A 17,998-nucleotide genomic window follows, 5' to 3' on the forward strand; every position below is an offset into this window, starting at 1 on the left:
TCTCTCTGTCAAATAAATAAATAAAATCTTAAAAAAAAAAAAGCACTTTCTGCCACTCATTCTAAGTCAGGAACTGAACTGAAAGGAATAGGGCAGACTTGAGATGCAAAGGATATTTGGAAGCATCAATTATACTCAACTTAATCAGAAAAATACATAGAGACTAAGGGATTGTGAGCCAGGTTTGGGAACCCACTGATTGAGCCCCATCTCTGCATTTTATGGATGAGGAAAGTGAGGGTGACTTCCAAAAGCTACAGAGCCAGCCAGCACAGGCCAGGGCTCCAGGAATGATAATGGCAGGGACCTCTGCTCACCCTCAAGCAGGGACCCTGGTGACTCACAGGGCAGGACAGGATGATAGAGAAGAAAACACCATCTTTAATGAACCCACCTGCACAGAAACCAGGGAGCGCTCCCTGCCTTGCAAGGTCCCAGTGGGAAAAGAAGTCGGTCCCTTGCAAAAATCATCTTATAAAAACAAAAGGCTTCAAAGCACCAGTGGCTAAACCCGTTGAGTAGAAAGGAGGCTGGAGAGTGGGGGGTGGGAGGAGAGGGCTGGAGGCAGGAGTTGGCCTGGAAGCAGGATAGCAGCCAGGCCCGAAGGGAGCTGCCCCCTTCTTGAGCGGAACTCCTAGCTACCTGGGTAGACCATAGGGGACCTCAGTGCCCGGGGTGGCCTGTGGAACTCCTGGGGCTGGCTCCTTGGCACAGCACTGCAGAGGGGATGGCAGGATGGGGTCCTAGCTCCAGATACTTTGGCCTTAGATGTAAGGAAGGCTAGATCAGAGGGTAGAGAGCGAGGAGAGGAGGGGTCACCGTGGATGGGCTCAGGCATACAAACCATGCGTTTCCCTCCAGTTCCCTCATGCCTTCTGCCCTCCCTCCTTATCCAGGGCCACTCCTGTTTCACAGACTGGGAAGCTGAGGCCTGCCCCTCCTGCCCTTGGACTTAGGGCCCATACACAGGAAGCAAGATCCTCAGGGGTGTCTGTGGAAGGAGATGGGGAGAATGAGCTCTCATCTGTTTGCTCTCAAGGGTGCTGGTCCTCCCCACCCCTCACAATGACCCACATGCCCAGTCTGCCTCTTCACAACTCCTTCTGGGCTTGTTAGAGGTTTCTCTTAGACACTGGAGTGGTCATAGACGCTGGTGATCTTTGAAAACTGGTGATCGGTAGGTGCTGACCAGCTGTCTTCCGTTCTGGAACTACAGGTCCTCCAATGGGTGAGGTGGATGGAGCCATCGAGGGTGGTGGAGTTGCTGAGGGGACAGGGGATCATGGCTGCAGCAGACCCGGCCTCAGGGACCCGGAAGGGGATGGGGCGGCTGAGATATGCTCCCTTCCCCTACTGGAATGACCTTCAAACGTTGGCCCAGGGTGGACAGGGGCCGAGTCTAGAAGGGCTTTTCTGTGGGTCAGGCTGAACTCAGGGCTCTGGGCTCTGTTCATCTGGTTCCCAACAGGAGAACAGGTATATTGCTTCAAGAGAGGCGCTGGCGAGTGGTGGTGGTGTGTGTGATGTAGATCACATGAGTTCTAGAGTGTTCCATCTGGATGGGGGCTTGGAAATGGGATTCAGAGACCAGGCACTGGGTTTTGGAGTCTGAAACTACAGAAGGTACACTGTGTTCAAGGCCTGCCTCCTCCAAAAGCCTAGCTGTGTGGCCTCAAGCAAATCGCTTCATCTCTCCGGGCCTCAGTTTCCACATCTGCAAAATGGTAATTATAATCCCAGCCTAGCCCCAGGAATTAAGAGTCAAATGAAAAGGCTAGAAAGAGCTCTATCTGCTAAGAGGTTATTTTAATTGAGGGAAACTGAGGCCCAGAGAGGGCAAGGAAGGACCTTGCCAGATGTCACACAGACAGTTGGTGATGGAGCTGCGACTGGAACTTAGGACTCCTGCTTCTAGTTCACAGTAACTCTCCCCAGGGCTGGTGAAAGTGTGGTGAGATGGGGGGAATGCCATTTCTCTCTGGACAGGGGGCCGGAAGTGGGGTGAAGGGTTTCGAAAGGGAGAGGCTGGAGAAGGGAGGGAGGCCCCAGCGCACGCCAAGGCTGAGATAAAAAAAAATACAAACCCCGCGATCCCCTACCCCGCCCGGCTCGCCCCCATCCCTGGAGTCAGGCTCTGAAGGGCCAAGTCCAAATCCGCTGCAGACTCAGCCGACGCAGGCTGCAGTCGATCCGCGAGCCGCCAGGGGGCGTGCCTGCTACTTTGGCCCGAGCTCGCGCCAGCGGCTTCAGGCTAGCCAGTAAGCTCGTGGCAACTGGATGGGCGCGGGACAGAAGCTACCCGGACCTGCAGGAAACAAAGGCAGGTTAGGGAAGTGGGCGCTGAAAGTATGGGGCAGAGAGATCCGGCTGCCCTCTCCGCTCCACCCTGCCCCTTTCTCCCCTACAGGAACGCCTCAGTCCCACCACCCCGCCCCGCTCGGCGCCGTGACCCACGTGTACAGAGGCTGCAGTTGTAAATGCGATGTCTTCTGGGGCGCCTGGTATCCGTAGGAGTCAAAGCCACCGATGAAGTCAACTGCGGAAGGGGAAGTGGTGCATAGTTAGGGATAGGCCTGTGGGGTATGAGTTATGGGAGGCTGGGTGCTGAAAAGGAAGAATCTGAGGGGGTCAGACCCCTGTACAGTGCCTGGGGTGGGGGGGCTTTGCTGCTGGACCTATGGGGAGCAGAGCGAGACTCGCAGGAGCTCAGCCAGAATGGGCCAAAGCCCAAGTAGATAGAGAGCCTCGGGGGTGGGCCGTCCTTTAAGGGAGCAGGGCTTGAGCTACTTAAGGGGGTAAGACCTGGGGGGTGGGGGTGGAAGGTAGTGAGGGGACGAGGCTGGGCACCCACATTCCTTGTGCCTCGGGGAGCTCCTCTGAGGGGCAGAACCTAAAAGGAGTGGGTGGAGAGCAGTGTTGGAGCCGTGCACTGGGCACCTGGATGTCTGGGTCACAGCCCAGAATGTTGTGGCTATGCAGACCCCCACCACCCCTGCCACCTCTTCTCCCCCACCAAGAGGAGCCAGTTGGCCAACCCAGGTCTCCCTGCCTCTTAGGCAGCACAGGGCTCTGTCCAGGGTGCTGAAGGCATGGGGTGGTGTGTGGCCAGGCATCCCGGTTCCCTAGGGGCTTGGCACTCACAGCTGTCCTCCTCCTCCAGGAACACTTTGCTCACGTAGCAGGCGAACACGAAGCCAAAGAGCTGGGGGTGGAAGGAAAGAAGACAGAAGCTCTTCCTCCACCCAGCGCCTGGCCGGGCTCAGTAGGACGGGAGGGGCGGGGCGTGCGAGGATGAACACCAAACCATAACAACTTCAAGTTAAATGCTTGGGCCTTACAGTCAAACATATCTGGTTCCATTCTGTGTTCTGTGAGTGGACTTGGACAAGTCATTATTTTACCTCTTTGAGCCTCAGTTTTCCCAGCTGGACCTGGGCAATACTTTACTGATGGGTTAAGAGGAGTGAGGATTTTGTGGCTTTGGATGTGTGGAGTGCTAAGGGCAAGCCTGGGAACTATATTATCATCTTGGAGCCACTCTTTCAGTCTCACAACTCTACACAGTTGATGTGGTCACGCCTTTCTGTGAATAAGCATATAAGCTTGGAGAGGGCAAGTGACTTGTCCAAAGTCACACAGTGGATACACTGGAGACTGGGTTGACTCATGGTCTGATGACTCATCCTAGTCATTAAACCCACTCACTCTTGGAATGGGAGCTGGGGCAGGGGTGAAGGGAGGAGATACAAGATACCGAGGCAGAGCCAGACAGAAGCACAGGCAGGTTGGAAGATCCAGGTTCTCCCTTTCTTAACTAGAGCTAAACAAAGGGGTTGGGGTGGACTTCACCTCTGGGAGTGTGTGGGCTGGGGGAACAGGAGGACTCACAGCCAGGAAGATCTGCAGGGCACTGCTGAGTGCTTCGATGTAGGGGTAGTCAAGCAGGCAGCCGGTGACAGAGATGACATGGTGGTCTTCCAGGGCGAGGCGGGAGTTCAGGACAGGTGTCACCAGGCAGCCTGGCCCATTCTCCATCCACCAGGAGCGGTGCAGGGATGTGTTGAAGGTCATGATGAAGTCCCGGTCCTGGGGGCAGAGGGGCCTAGGATACTGAGCTGGGGCCAGGGGTGGGGGTGGGGGCATCTTCTTCAGGCCCCAGGAAACTCTTATATAAAGTTTCTTTATATAAGATCTACTTCACACCTGGACTGTTGAAGCAGTCTCCTCTCCTTGATTTGAAGGGTACGGAGGGAGTCCGTTATTGCAAGTCTATATTTGGCCAGTAGGTGGCACTTGATGACTACATAGGTCTCACACTTCCACCAGAGGCGGAAAGGGCTAGTGCTGACCCACAGGAGCCCCAAAGTTTCAGAGATGTGAAGGAACTAACAGTGACTAAGTCCAGTTTTCCAGCCATGGGTGAAATCCTCAAAACAGACTCCTTCACAGCCTGTTCAGCCTCTCCACTGCTCTCTGGGTGTGGCCCTGGGCAAACCTATCCTCTCTAGTTCTTGGTGTCCCTATCTAGGCCGCCCTAGATCAGAGGTTCTCACCACAGCATGATCTCTCCATTCTCTCCTGCAGCCTGTTAACTAATATTCATCGAGTTCTGACCAGGTGCCAAGCCCTGAGATGTATAATCTCATTTCATCCCCTCAAGCAATCCCATGAAGCAGTTTTCCAGACAGGGAAACTCAAGCTCAGAGAGGGTAAGCCACATGCCCAGGGTCACACAGCTTGGAAATGTTGGAGCTGGGATTTAGATCTAACAGAACTACAAAGCCAATGCTCCCATTCATATATTTTTCCCTCTTGTGTACTAAAAACAGAAGTTGTGTCCTCTGGACTTGCTCTTACACAATCTAAAAACGTCCCCTTTCTTCCATAGTTCTGCACGGGACCTGGTCCACTTGATTTCCCTAAGTTTACTTCATCTCTTTCTTTTCTGAAAATACTGATCAGAACTGGACACAAATCTTTGTGGCCTAAGCAGTACAAAGGGCATGGTATTTTCACCCCCTTGCCTTGAACATGTGTAGGGCCCCAGGGCACTTTCCAGGACCACTGCAAGTGGCTGGTTTCTACTGAGCTTGTGATCAAGGGCGACCTGGCCCATCTTCACGGCACCTCAGCCTTATCTGTCCCATTATTTGTTTCTGAGAAGTGCAGAAAAAAAAATGTGGGGGTAGAGTCTGAGGAGTACAGATCATTCGTGTGTATCATTCATTCAAGAGATGAAACCCCAGACTAAACTAGGAGCCCCTGGCTAGGGGATGGGCAAGGTCAGGCTCTGTCCTCTGGCATTGCCAGGCCTGAGGCTTACCTGGGACAGCTGTCCAACCTCCAGGTAGAAGCAGATGATAAAGGCATTCCAGCCAACCCAGAGCACCAGCCAGGCTGCATACTGGGGAGAGGAGAGGTGGGATCAGGGTGGGGCTTGGGGGAGTGGGGAGGGGCATGTCAATGGAGCCAGAGCTCAGGGACTGAGGAGACCTTTGCAAGGGGAAGTGATGACACTGTCTCACGCAGAGAGCACTTTAGTTCACAAATCATTATTACATCTGTCCTGTCCTTACAACAGCCCTGCATGGAAGGCACTGCTCTCCCTCTAAGGAGAACTAACGTCAGCCCTAGAGAGGAGGTTTAAGTTTGCCAAGATCACACAGCTGGGAAGAGGTGGGCCTGCCCCGCAAGCTCCAGTCTTCTGGCAGCTAATCCGATGCACTCTTCGGAGAAGAGACACAGCTCGGCTCCGGAATGCTGGAGAGGAGCAGGGTGTCTCCACCCAAGTCCTGGGCCTGCCATGTCGCTGCTGCCTCCCGGCACACAGCAACGCTTGTAGGAGTGCCTGGGGCCTTCTTGAGAGCCAGAGAGAAGGACTCTCCCATCCCGGGTGAGACAGAGTTTTTGAAGGGTGCTGCTCACCCGGCTTCTGGGAGCTCAACCTGGGGGAGGTGGGCAAAGCCCAAGAATGAGCCAGAATGGGCTGTGGCAGGAATGGCAAAGCATGTCGTCGTCATCACAGGCGTCAAGCATGTGTGTAATAAGGCGACTCAGAAGGCTTTTCCCTCCAAAGAGGCATGTGAATATGTCACTGAGGAAGAACTGGGGAGGAGGGTGAGCCTAGCTGAAAACAGGAGTTTAACAGAGACCATCAAAAACCAGGGCTTGGGCAGAGGAAGCAGGAGGAGAGAGCCAGGGACACAATCCACTCCTGGGATCAGAGCACAGGAGGCACTGACCTCTAAGCCCCACTTGTGGGGCCCCTGGGTGGCTTAGTTGTTAAGCGTCTGCCTTTGGCTCAGGTCATGATCCCAGGGTCCTGGGATTGAGCCCTGCATCGGGCTCCTTGCTCAGCAGGGAGCCTGCTTGTTTCTCCCTCTCCCACTCCCCCTGCTTGTGTTCCCTCTCTTGCTGTGTCCCTGTCAAATAAATAAATAAAATCTTAAAAAAAAAAAAAAAAAGGCCCCACTTGCCATCAGACCACATTCTCGATGAACAGCAAAGGACCAAAGCCAAGCCAGCCTTCTCAAAGCAACCTGAGAAACTAAGGAAGATGAAGTCCATCCCTCCACTGACTTACTAATGCAGCCTTCACTCAGGATCTGATGCTCTAATCCTGCCACTTATTAGCTGTGTGACCTTAGGAAGCCTCGCAACCTTTCTGAGCCTCATTTCCTCACCTGGGAAATGGAGACGGTAGGATACCCCTTGCAGGGCTGTTGTAAAGATAAGTGAAACATGCGAACCGCTTAGCAGCGTGCTTCGCACATGGCAAGCACTCACTAAATGACACAGATGGTTAATATTTGGATTTTTCCCCAGGAAATCCTTCAGGGAAAATATCAATCTCGTCTCTCTGCTGAGCAAAGAAGCATCAGGAATAGGCTGGAGCTAAGAGAGAGCGGGGGTCTGGGCACTGCGGGGGGTAGGGAGTGCAGTTCTGGCTGGGGGATCAGGGGTGTCGGAGGGGCCGAGGGAGCCATACCAGAATGAGGTACCGGGAGCGGTACTGCACGGTGCCAAAGATGCCCAGGATGACTGCCATGATGTGCAGGAAGTTGGCTAAGATAGGAGCCCACTGATAGCCCAGGAAGTCAAAGATCTGCCGCTCCAGCGCAGCGACCTGTGGGAGAGAGCAGGCTGAGGCCACGGTCACGGCCTGGAAGGGAAGGACAGGGACGCCCCCTGGACCTCATGCAGCAGGTCACACCACTTACCATGGTGACGAGCCACCACGGCCTGACTGCTCACAAGTCTCAGAGCCGTCCCGGCTCTCCCAGACCACAGGGAGATGGGGAGATGGAAGCGAGTCTGGGGGTACAAACTGGGACGGAGCCCTGGTCATCACTTTGGGGAGGGGAGGAGGGAGCTGAGGTTCAGAACATCTTCCTCCCTGCCAAGAGGCCCTCCCCACTGGCACCTCACCTGCCCTTGCCTGACATGGGGCTGAGAGCAGGTGGAGTTAGGATCCAGTCTGCCTCCCCCAGCCCTGGCCAGGAGCAGAGCCACCGCCCTCAAGGGCCCAGGAAAGTTCCTGGGCCTGAGTCCGCTTTTCCAAGCACTGCTATCTGGAGGCTGCCCTGGCCCGTGGAATCCATGCACTGCAGAGAAAGGGATTTGTTTTTACTTCCCTTCCCCAAGGGACCTGTCGTGTTGCAAAATTGACCTCAAGCTCTTTCTCTCCCCGACTCCGTGCTCTGTGGCAGCACCCTTCTCCACTAACTCTGTGCTGAGTCATGTGACTTGCTTTGCCCAGTGAGACTTTAGGCAGCACAGTACAAGAGAAGATCTTTTGCAAAACTGGAGTGTGCCCTAGAGCTTGCCCAGTTGCTATACTTGTAAGACGGACAACACCAGGCGGAAGAGCCCCCGTGACCTGCTGGAGGAGGAGAGGAGAACCAAGCCCTCTCCCCACCGCCCATGACAGCCCGCCAGCCATGTGAGTGAGGCCATTCTAGACCATTCCAACGCTAGCCAACCTACCAACTGACCAGAAACACATAGCCAGACCAGAAGAATCGTCCAGCTGACCTACAGAATCAAGAGCTAAATAAAATGATTATTTTAAATGGCTGCTCCAGGTGATGCCTGGGTGGCTCAGTTGGTGGAGTGCCTGCCCTCAGCTGTGGTCATGATCCCAGGGTCCTGGGATCGAGTTTCCCGTTGGGCTCCTTGTTCAGCAGGGAGCCTGCTTCTCCCTCTACCCACCACTCCTGCTTGTGCTCAGTCTCCCTCTCTGACAAATCAATAAATAAAATCTTAAAAACAAAACAAAACAAAAGCTCAAAATGACTGCTCCAGAATGATCTGTTACCAGCAAAAGTGAACTGATACAGGACTCAGTCAATCGACCCTTTCCAGGAGCCCCTGGTTCAGTGATTCAGCTGATTCATTAAGAACGAAGGTGCCAGTGACATCCATTGTTACGGACTGTCCAACACCTCTGCTCGTGCTGACAGAACCCATCTCTCTGTTTTGGAAACCACCTCCCAGTCCTTCAGTCCCTGTGGCTTGGGTGGGGCTGAGCCCACTTCTAATTTTAGCAGTGGGCTCACGACTCAATCCTGACCAGATAATCGACACACAGGGATCTGGTCAGAGCTGGGCGCTCACCCTGTGGCCAGCTCCCGAGAGTTACCCCGGAGAGCTGCCGGAGCAGCCGGGAGAGAGATGCTGTCTGCCGGTGTATCTGAATGGGTGCAGTGTCACTCGCTGCTGCTGGTGGCCGTCTTTGCCATCTCAAAGGGACAGAGAGGGAGGAAGAGTGAACAATCAAGGGGAGTCTGCAGGCCATGTAGTTTTCGGTCTGAGGGTCTAGCCACGCTGAAAGTTAATTCTCCCTCCTTGTAGGTGTGATTTGTCACTTGCAACCCAAAGTCCTGATTTAAATGGAAGGGGAGAGAAGGGAATATGGCTGGGAAGGGACAGGGAAGATTCTGGTTGAGAAGATCCCAGAAGCCGTTTTCCTGGCAGGGAGGTGGGGAGCGGGAGGTGCTGGTGCTACCACACAGATGGCAAAGCTTGGGCAAAGACCCAGGAAGCTGCAGGCCCAGCGCTGGCACCCACCCACCTGGCGCCAGCCTGCCTCTTGTTGGTGACTCCTCCTGCAGGGCCTTACAGACTGCAAAGAGCTTTCCAAGTTCATCGCCCACTGGATGCTCCTTGGCAGAAAGGCGGAGCTGGGGATCATGATCTTGTTCTCAAGCAAGAGACCAGGAGGCTCAGAGAAGGGAAGTGACTTGCCCAAGGTCACACTGCAGGGAGGGGGCAGAGCTGGGCAGTCATTCACTTTTCTCTGCCACCTGTCCCACCTTGGCACCAACCCATCACCTTTCCCTGCTGGTACTGGCCTGGGAGTTAAGAGGTGTGGATTCTGGTTGAGAGTCTGACAGACTCCTGGGTGCCCTGGGGCAGGCCACCTTCCCCAGTGACCCTCAAGCTCCTTTTTCTGTACAGAAGAGACCACTGGACTACAGAACTCTAAGGGCCCTTCCTGCTTTGACTCCAGTGGTCTGCTGACCTTGGGGGAGAAACTCCCCAGGTTGTTCCCTGCTCCCACTTCTCCTGCCCCACTTCCACTCTTCTCCTTTTCACCCAGACTCTGCCAGGCCTTGGGGAGCCCCCTGGTGGCTTGGGGTCCACTTGATGTTCTCAACTTAGCTGGCATCTGTTCCTGGCAAGGAGGCTGCCATCAGAGGACAGAGGAGGTGGCCGAGACAGACTTGCCCAGGCTCATGGTGAGGCTGGGGAGATGCTTTGCCTGGAAATGCCCTCCTAAAACATGGGGTCACCCTGCTGCACCCCTGGCCTTCTTCTCCAACCACTCTGGATTCCCAGGGATCTTACTAACATAACAAACAGGGGGACAGCTCCCACAAAAAGCTTTGGAGTCCCCAAAGCTCAGGTTCAAATGGCCACTCTGTGACTTAGTTCAAGTTACTTTCCCTCCCTGAGACTATTTCTTCAATGGTAATAGGGAAGGCAATCCTTCCCCCGAGAAGTCGTTGTGAGGATATGGAGACATCACACAGACTAACGGACGACTAGACTTCATAAATGGTGACTAATTAGGAGAAGACGCAACAGTGGTATCTTCTCAGATGGGCACCGCAGGCTTGCTGGGAGCTGCGGCTCTCCCCTATCCCCAGCCAGCTCCTGCCCCCTGAGCGGCTGAAACAACAGCTGAAGTCCTGCCTGCATTTCCCTTTTCCTCTATGCAAGTCCTCCTTGGTCTTCAAAGCATAGCACAATTCCCTCCTTTTCCAGGAAGACCTCCCTGATTGGCCAGAGGGATGACTCTTCCCCCTGAATACGGACCCCTGGCCATTCTGGTCACTGTCAGCCGTCACTGTGGCCTCCCTCCACCCTCCCTCCAACCTTCTGAAGTGTGGCCCGCCCTCATCTGCCTCGGGGGTCACTGTCTACCTACTTGTTCACAGATCATGTGCTCTGCGTCAGGTCCCGTGCTGGCGCTGCATGCAGAGGGGAGTAAGCTCTGGTGCCTGCCCCCCCGGGAACTCAGTCTAGTTGGGGAGATGGGTGGGAAATGGACCGTCATCCATCAGTGTAGTTGGCACGGCCACCCAGACCTGAATACTGCTGATCAGGACCTCAGCTGAGATCAAGAGTCAGCGGCTCAACTGACTACACCACTCAGGTGCCCCTAAGCTTTGTTTTAAATTATTTTTACATTTTTAATATATTTTTAAAAGAATTTATTTGTTTTTGGGACAGAGATGGAATGAGTGGTGGGGAGAGGGAGAGAGAGAAACAGACTCCCCACTGAGCAAGGAGCCCGATCCAGGACTCAATCTCAGGACCCTGGGATCATGACCTGAGCCAAAAGCAGACACTTAACCTATTGAGCCACCCAGGTGTAAACTTAGTTGTTTTTTTTTTTTTTTTAAAGTAAACTCTATACCCAACGTGGGGCTCGAAATCACAACCCTGAGATCAAGTGCCCCACGCTCTACCAACTGAGCTAGCCAGGTGCCCCTCCATATATATCTTTTAATTGAGATTCTGCATCTTATAAATAATCTCAATCCTAAAGTTATTACTTTTGATTAGAAAGCCAAGTCAGATATTCTAGAACTTCTGCTTGTGCAGCTGTGAGATGCGACTAATTACCAAATAAAGAACAAACAAATAAAAGGAACATCTTCCCCATCTGGTTGCACCAGCTTAGAACAATCATCTGAGGGCCGCAGTGATTTAAGACTTTGGGCTTTTTGTTTGTTTGTTTGTTTTTAACCTGGCCGGCCTGTAGGCCAAGCCCAGGACAGAAGCTCCTGTTGACAACTGATGCAGCCTCCTGTGGGTTGGGGGTGGGGGGACAGTGCTGGCCAGCACCCCTGTCCAAGTGCCTTCTCTTTGCATGTTTTTCGTTGTTTGTTTGTTCGAAGGAGGCTCCACACCAGCCTGGAGCCCAGTATGGGGCTTGAACTCAGGACCTTGAGATCAAGACCTGAGCTGAGTCGGATGCTTAACCGACTGAGCCACCTAGGCACCCGTCGAGTTACTCCCTCTGCCCCGCAGAGCTTGGGGCAATCGCTGAGGCCCCTGGGCCTGCCAGTGATCCCCCTGCCCCCCGCCAGGACCCCAGATAAGCAGGACAAGGACAAGTGCCCAGACCATCCTGAATGACAGATGAGAACAAGTCACCCAGCTCCCGTGTGGATTTGTCAGACCCACAGAGTAAGTCCCACATGCCTGCCCCTCAGCTCCCCACCCTCGTCTCCTCAAGGCCTTGCGCTGCTTCGCCTGACCCCCCCCCCCCCCCCCCCCCCCCCCCTGAGCCCCTCCCAACCCGCCCCCCCCCCCCCCCCCATTTGCACCCACGGATGCTACTGTCTCTGTGCTCCTCTCACATCCCATATTCCTTGGGCCCAAAGGTGAGGGGGGATCCTCTGGGGTCCCTAAGTTGCTTACAGACCCAGAGAGCCCGTCATCCACCAGCCTCCAGGTCCTGCCCTTCCCCGGAAATGAGTTTCATCTCTGCAGCATCCTTTGACATCCAGGGGCCACCCTCTCGCCCTCCAGCCCCTCAGCCTCTCCGCTCTCAAACACCATCCCCGGGACCTTTCCCCTTACCGCTCCTCCACGGCCACCATGCGGACTACCCCGCCTCCGAAGTCACCAAGTCGACAGCCCCCGCTGGACGCCCCCAAGCTGGCTTCCCAACGGCCCTGACGGTGACGGGGACCAGCCGGGTCCAGCCCACTGAGTCCTCTGCCTCTTGCCTCCCACCCCTCGAGTTCCCCGGAGCCTTACATCCCCGCTGCGCTCGCTGGGACTGCGGATGCCCCCTCACCTCCGCATCAGTTTCACCTGTAAGCCCGACTCGAAGACCCCACAGCCTTCTCACACCTGTCAGGAAAAGCCCGAACCTGCACAAACCCAGTTAACAGTGTTCCCCTGCTTGCAAAGTAGCGAAGTGCTGCTGGAGGGAGCCACTCCCTAGGCGGACAAGGAGCACCACAATGCCAGGTCCATCACCACAACTTCGAGAGGCCCTCCCCGCCACCCCATAACCCAACTAGGCTTCTCTGGGGAACTCACTTTGTCCACAGACCACTTCCGATTTCACTGTCCTCCGCCCTCCTGGGACCCCTCCAGCCTCCCTCTCAGGGGACCTGGCTTCTGGTCCCTGCCCAGCCCCCTGTCTACCCCGTCTTCTGACAGGGGCCTCCGCCTCTACTCTGGACCCCATCTCCTGTCTCCTCAGGTGCTCACCCCATCCTCGGAAACTTCTTGCCTATAACTCCACCTCTCCCTCTGCCCAGGATGCTTCCCACCGGCTCCTAAGCACACTCAAGCCACTTCCATTAAAAAAGCAGAAGAGATGGGACGCCTGGGTGGCTCAGTTGGTTAAGTGGCTGCCTTCGGCTCAGGTCATGATCCCGGCGTCCTGGGATCGAGTCCCGCATCGGGCTCCTTGCTCGGCGGGGAGCCTGCTTCTTCCTCTGCCTCTGCCTGCCATTCTGTCTGCCTGTGCTCGCTCTCTCCCGCTCTCTCTCTGACAAATAAATAAAATCTTAAAAAAAAAAAAAAGCAGAAGAGAGGGCACCTGGGTGGCTCAGTGGCTTAAAACCGCTGCCTTTGGCTCAGGTCATGGTCTTGGGGTCCTGGGATCGAGTCCCGCATCGGGCTCTCTGCTCAGCGGGGAGCCTGCTCCCCCCCCCTCTCTGCCTGCCTCTCCATCTACTTGTGATCTCTCTCTGTCAAATAAATAAATAAAATCTTTAAAAAAAGAAAAAAGCAGAAGAGAAAAGGCCCCCGCTCCTCCAGCGAATGCCTCATCTATCTCAACGCTCTCACGTCCTCCACGCCCTCCCTCCCACCCGCTCCTCTGCCCACGGGCACGTGAGGATCTGGTTCAGGGGCTAGAAGCAGAACCACGGTTAGAATCCTCATGCCACAGGGCCAGTCGCTTCACGCTCCTGCACCTCAGTTTCCTCACCCGCAGAATGAACATCATTCACGATACCTCCCTCATACGGTGGTGGAGAGATTCCGTATCATTTGTTAATTCATAGATATGTTTAAAGTACGCTCTAGGGCCACCTGGGTGTCTCAGTGGGTTAAAGCCTCTCCCTTGGGCTCAGGTCGTGATCTCAGGGTCCTGGGATTGAGCCCTGCATCGGGCTCTCTGCTCGGTGGGGAGCCTGCTTCCCTCTCTCTCTCTGCCTATTTGTGATCTCTGTCTGTCAAATAAATAAATTAAAAAAAAAAAAAAAAAGTAAGCTCTATGCCCAATGTGGGGCTAGAACTCACGACTCCAAGATCAAGAGTTGCATGTTCTACCAACTGAGCCAGCCAGGTGCCCTATTTTTTTTTCCCAGATAATATTTAAAATTATGTCCTGCGGCAGAACTCCCCGTCTCCCCTTGCTTTATTGTTTCCATGGCGCTTATCACAGATTACTGTACTACCCACTCCCTTTCCCTTTCCCGGTCTGACTCCTGCATTGGAAGGCACACTCCCCGGTGGGGATTTCTGCCAGAGGTGCTCACAGCTGCACTCCCGGCGGTGAGAGCCCAGCCACAGGTGCCAACGCAATCGCAATCGGTCTCCACCCTCCCACGCAGCCAGGACCCTAAGTGTCAGAACACCCCCAGGCCATTTCCCAGGCCCTCTTCATGCTCCCTCGTCCAAGCAATCAGGTGCCCACCCAACCTTCGGGCACTACCTGTTCTCCCTTCAGCCTCTAGCCCCCCATCAGAAGGCTCGTTGTGAACTTGATACGCTCACACCTGGCCCGTTTCCGGTGTCTGGGACCCATGATGTGTCCAACTGCAAAAGCCAGAAAGCTCAACTTCAAGTGCTGTTCCCCCTCCTGCTCATCTGAATCCCTCTCACCTCTGACCACTTTCTCCTGCTTCTGTCCTCTCACGGGGCCATCACAACACTACCAGCCACCCTCCCTGCCCAGCCCGGCCCCACCAAGCCTACCTGAAGCCTAACCCACTCCTCTCCTTTCCCCAGTGAAGCCACCCAGCGGCCCCTCCCCTGCCCTTAGCTCCCCACCCCCTCCCGATTATTTATTTATCAGGTAGCTGCCAGCCAAGGGGGATGTGGTTGCCATGGGAACCTTCAGCCCTGAGTCAGGGCTGCCTCTGTTCTCAGTAGGATACTCTAGCCTGTCTAGACGCCAACCCCAGGAGCCTAACACCAGGTGGGGGCAAGGGATGAGGGATGCAGATGGGCCCACCCTAGCCCCAGGAAGCTGGCTGGGGGAGAGGAGGTTGGGCTGTGGGCCACAGAACCCATCAGAAGCCTCTGGTGCCCAAGCCCTTGCCGGCCAATTCTGCAAGTCAACAACTTTCCTGGCCAAAATTCCAGCCATGTCACCGTGGGACTTAGGTACAGAAGTCAGGCCATCTGGGGGAATGACGAGGGAGGGTTCCCTGAAAACCATTTTCAAAGAATGGTTTGGTCCAGCCTGGTACTGTTATTGAGGTGGGAAGAGCTCCCCATTTGGGGTTCAGCCCCCCACTTGGGGTCCAGCCAACTTCAGTTCCATCCCCGGTCAGTCTCTGATTCACTATGAGGCCTTGGGCAAACCACTCCCCCTCTCTGAACCTGAACCTGGGAAAATGTCCTGAAGCACATGGCAAGTCAGACGGTGCATGGAAAGCTCTCAGCCCAGCGCCTGGCCCGCCCGGGGGGCTCTGTATATGGCAACGGCTTTTGCTGCATCCCCCAGCTCAAGCCCCCCTTCTCCCAGTGGATTTCTGAGGCAGCTGACAAAATTAAACTCGACTCAGCCCCTCATCCATGAAATGAGGGAGTGGGACTGAAGCCAAAGAGAAGGACCCCTGGAGAGCTACCAGTTCAACCCCCTCATTAGGGAGCGGAGCAAACTGACAGACAGCGGCGAGTGGTTTATGAGGAGTCTTCCCCTCTCCCTGAGCTCCGCACACATCTCTGGGGTCCATCTAGGGCAACGGCCTTTGAGCAGGAGCTGAAACAGTCCCAGAGACCAGGCAGTCTTTGGCAGGGGCAGGGAAAAACTGGCCCAGCAGTTCACTGAACAAGTATTTCCTGAGCATCTATTATGTGTCAGGCCCTGAGCAGAGTGTCTGGTGACGAACAGACTGGTGTGGCTCCCTCCTCAGGGAGCGCAAGTCTGGAGACAAACACACAGCCCTCCGGGAGCTAAGAAGGGGGGCTTCTCTGATAGGTTCCCCATCCACTGTGTGTGGTGGCCTGTGAGGACCCCTTCCTACCCTCAGCGCGCGCGTGCGCGCGCGCGCGCACACACACACACACACACACTCTCTCTCTCTGTCTCTTCCAGGGCTCCTGCAAGCCTTCTGCCTCTCTCTGCCCCCACCTGAATCCTGCTGGAAAATGGACAAGGCTATCACTGTTAAGTGAAAACAAAAAGCAAAAAACAAAACAACAACAGGATTCCATTTATGTAAAGACAAAAACAAAAAAACACACAAAAAGCCCAAAAATAAAAATGAAAAAGACACGAAGCGTGCGTGTATAAACACAGAGTCAAGAGCCTGGGAAACATACCACGAAGCTTCCAAGAAGTCCCCTCTGGGGAGTGGGAATGGGGACATGGGAAAACTCATACTTTCACTTAGACATACTTCTGTATATTGGAATTTTTTTACAACAAAGATTTTTCAAAAACGTTAAGAAAGGTTTTTCAATGTTGATTCACATGAAAAAGCAGTAAAGATTCTCAGGGGATCTGAGGTCTCCTCTGATTTGAATGTGCTGCGGAGTCCTGCCAGGCCTCTCCCCCTAGGCCTCCCCCTAGTGTTCCCATCTGTACAATGGGGGCCTCGGTAGCTCCAAATCACTGTCTGGGACTAGCGGTGCTGCAGCCTGCCTATTGGAAGGGGACAACCCACTGGGGTCCTGTGACCCCCACTGAGGGCCTAATGGCCCCTTTTCCCCAGAAGCTGATTCTGCCAGCCCCTAGTGAGGTCTTCCCTAGGTTCTGCCTGGATCATCATAGCCCTGCTTCCCCCTGCCTGACTACACGCGTATCTGTCACCCACCTCTCCTCAGGTCCAGCCGGACAAGGGGTAAGGGCTCCCTACAGCCCTGGTGTGGCTGCCTGGAACATGCCTGCAGGCGGCTCACAGTGGCCCCCCGAGGCTCCCACAGTCACTCAGACAGGAAGTGGCCGAGCTCAGGTTTAAGTCCTTGTCTCTACACTCACCTTTCTTCCCACCCACCACACCTCTCTCCAGAGACCGTCAGGGGCTCCCGAAGAGGCAGAGCTGGCTTCCATGAGTCACCCCTTCCTGGTTCCCATGGGCAGTGCTGACATACCAGGTAACATTTATTAATCTCCTATTAGTGCCAGACACTATGCTCAGTCCTTCACATCTGTTCATTCTACAAACAGCTCTCCAGAGCCTTCTGTGTGCTAAGAGAGAGAGAAGTCGGTGGTGAGTGTAGAGGACCCAGCTCCTGTCATCACGGGATGCCGGTCCTGCCTGTTCCCCGCTCAGGGAAGATACCAGAACATCTGCCACAGCCCAGAGAAGAGGGAAGTGTGGAAGAGGAGCAAGATGAGGGGGACGTTCCTTCCCATTAGAAAACAAAACAAAATAACCTCTCGTTGGGCTTCAGATTAGTAGAATTATTTATTGAGCACCTACTGTATATCACCTTTCAAACTCAGGTTTCTTAGTGCTACCCTCATCACTGGATGAAGAAACTGAGGCCCCGAGGAAGTAAAGGGGCTTGCCCAAGGACACACAGGAGAGCTGAGACTGCAGCCAAGTCCTCACTCCTCCCTACCACATGGCTCTCTGAGACCTGGCTACCAAGCCAGCTTGCTTGCCCGGGCAGTTGGGAATCTCAGCCCTTGTAGCTCTGTTCAAGCCTGTTCCCTCCTCATGACAGCTTCCCCAGCCCCCCAGCCCCCAGCCTGCCATCTGTTTGTCCTTATGCCCTCCTGCTGTGGCCCAGCCCTGTACCTCAGCTGGGCCAGGGGGAGCCAGGGAGCAGCTGGCCACTAGCTCATGTGTAATTAGCCCTGGGAGACCAGCCTGGGGCTTAAGGAGGGCCCAGGACTGTCTCAGAGGGCTGGTCCAGGCCAGCCCGGGTCCCCACAGGAGGCAGCCTTTGGGGCTGGGCCTCTGTCTCCATGACAACCCCTCCCCTCCTCCCAGCCACTGCTGACCCTTCCCAGCTGGGGGACTCCTCAGACCCCTTCTGTGCTGATCCATCCCACTATACCATTAGAACAGGCCCGGTAGTGGTCCGATTAGCATACATCTACATTAATTTGCATAAACCCTGCCTAGAAGCCCAGGGTGATACCAAGGTCAGTCTGAAATCAAAGGGTCCCTCCAAGCCATCAGGCCTATCTCTTCATCCAGTCTGGTCCAAACCCACAGGTACCACGGTGGAGGCCCTGTGGGCGGGGCAGACAGGGGCCTTCAGCACAGGGAGTCCGACTCAGTCCCCTCCTCCATGGAACGGGGACAAGGATGCGTACTTCACAGCAGTGTTGAGA

At 54.9% G+C, this 17,998-nt stretch overlaps 1 protein-coding gene across 4 annotated transcripts in view; it reads right to left on the reverse strand.

Annotated features, from left to right (window-relative positions):
* Positions 1-361: 361 nt before the first annotated feature.
* NKAIN1 (sodium/potassium transporting ATPase interacting 1) overlaps positions 362-17,998 on the reverse strand; it is a 40,795-nt gene continuing 23,158 nt past the window's right edge. The window contains exons 2-7 of one of the 4 annotated variants that reach the window (XM_059376955.1): positions 6,989-7,126; positions 5,324-5,404; positions 3,889-4,086; positions 3,142-3,202; positions 2,455-2,536; positions 362-2,305 (exon numbers count right to left, since the gene is read on the reverse strand). In XM_059376955.1, coding sequence (XP_059232938.1) covers positions 2,296-2,305; positions 2,455-2,536; positions 3,142-3,202; positions 3,889-4,086; positions 5,324-5,404; positions 6,989-7,126 — 570 coding nt within the window. In that variant the 3' untranslated portion in view covers positions 362-2,295. Of the gene's footprint in view, positions 2,306-2,454; positions 2,537-3,141; positions 3,203-3,888; positions 4,103-5,323; positions 5,405-6,988; positions 7,127-17,998 lie in introns of all 4 variants that reach the window. The other 3 variants (XM_059376956.1, XM_059376958.1, XM_059376959.1) reach the window with 3 other exon arrangements.

This window comes from Mustela nigripes, chromosome 14 (assembly GCF_022355385.1).
Source record: "Mustela nigripes isolate SB6536 chromosome 14, MUSNIG.SB6536, whole genome shotgun sequence".
Taxonomy (NCBI): domain Eukaryota; kingdom Metazoa; phylum Chordata; class Mammalia; order Carnivora; family Mustelidae; genus Mustela; species Mustela nigripes.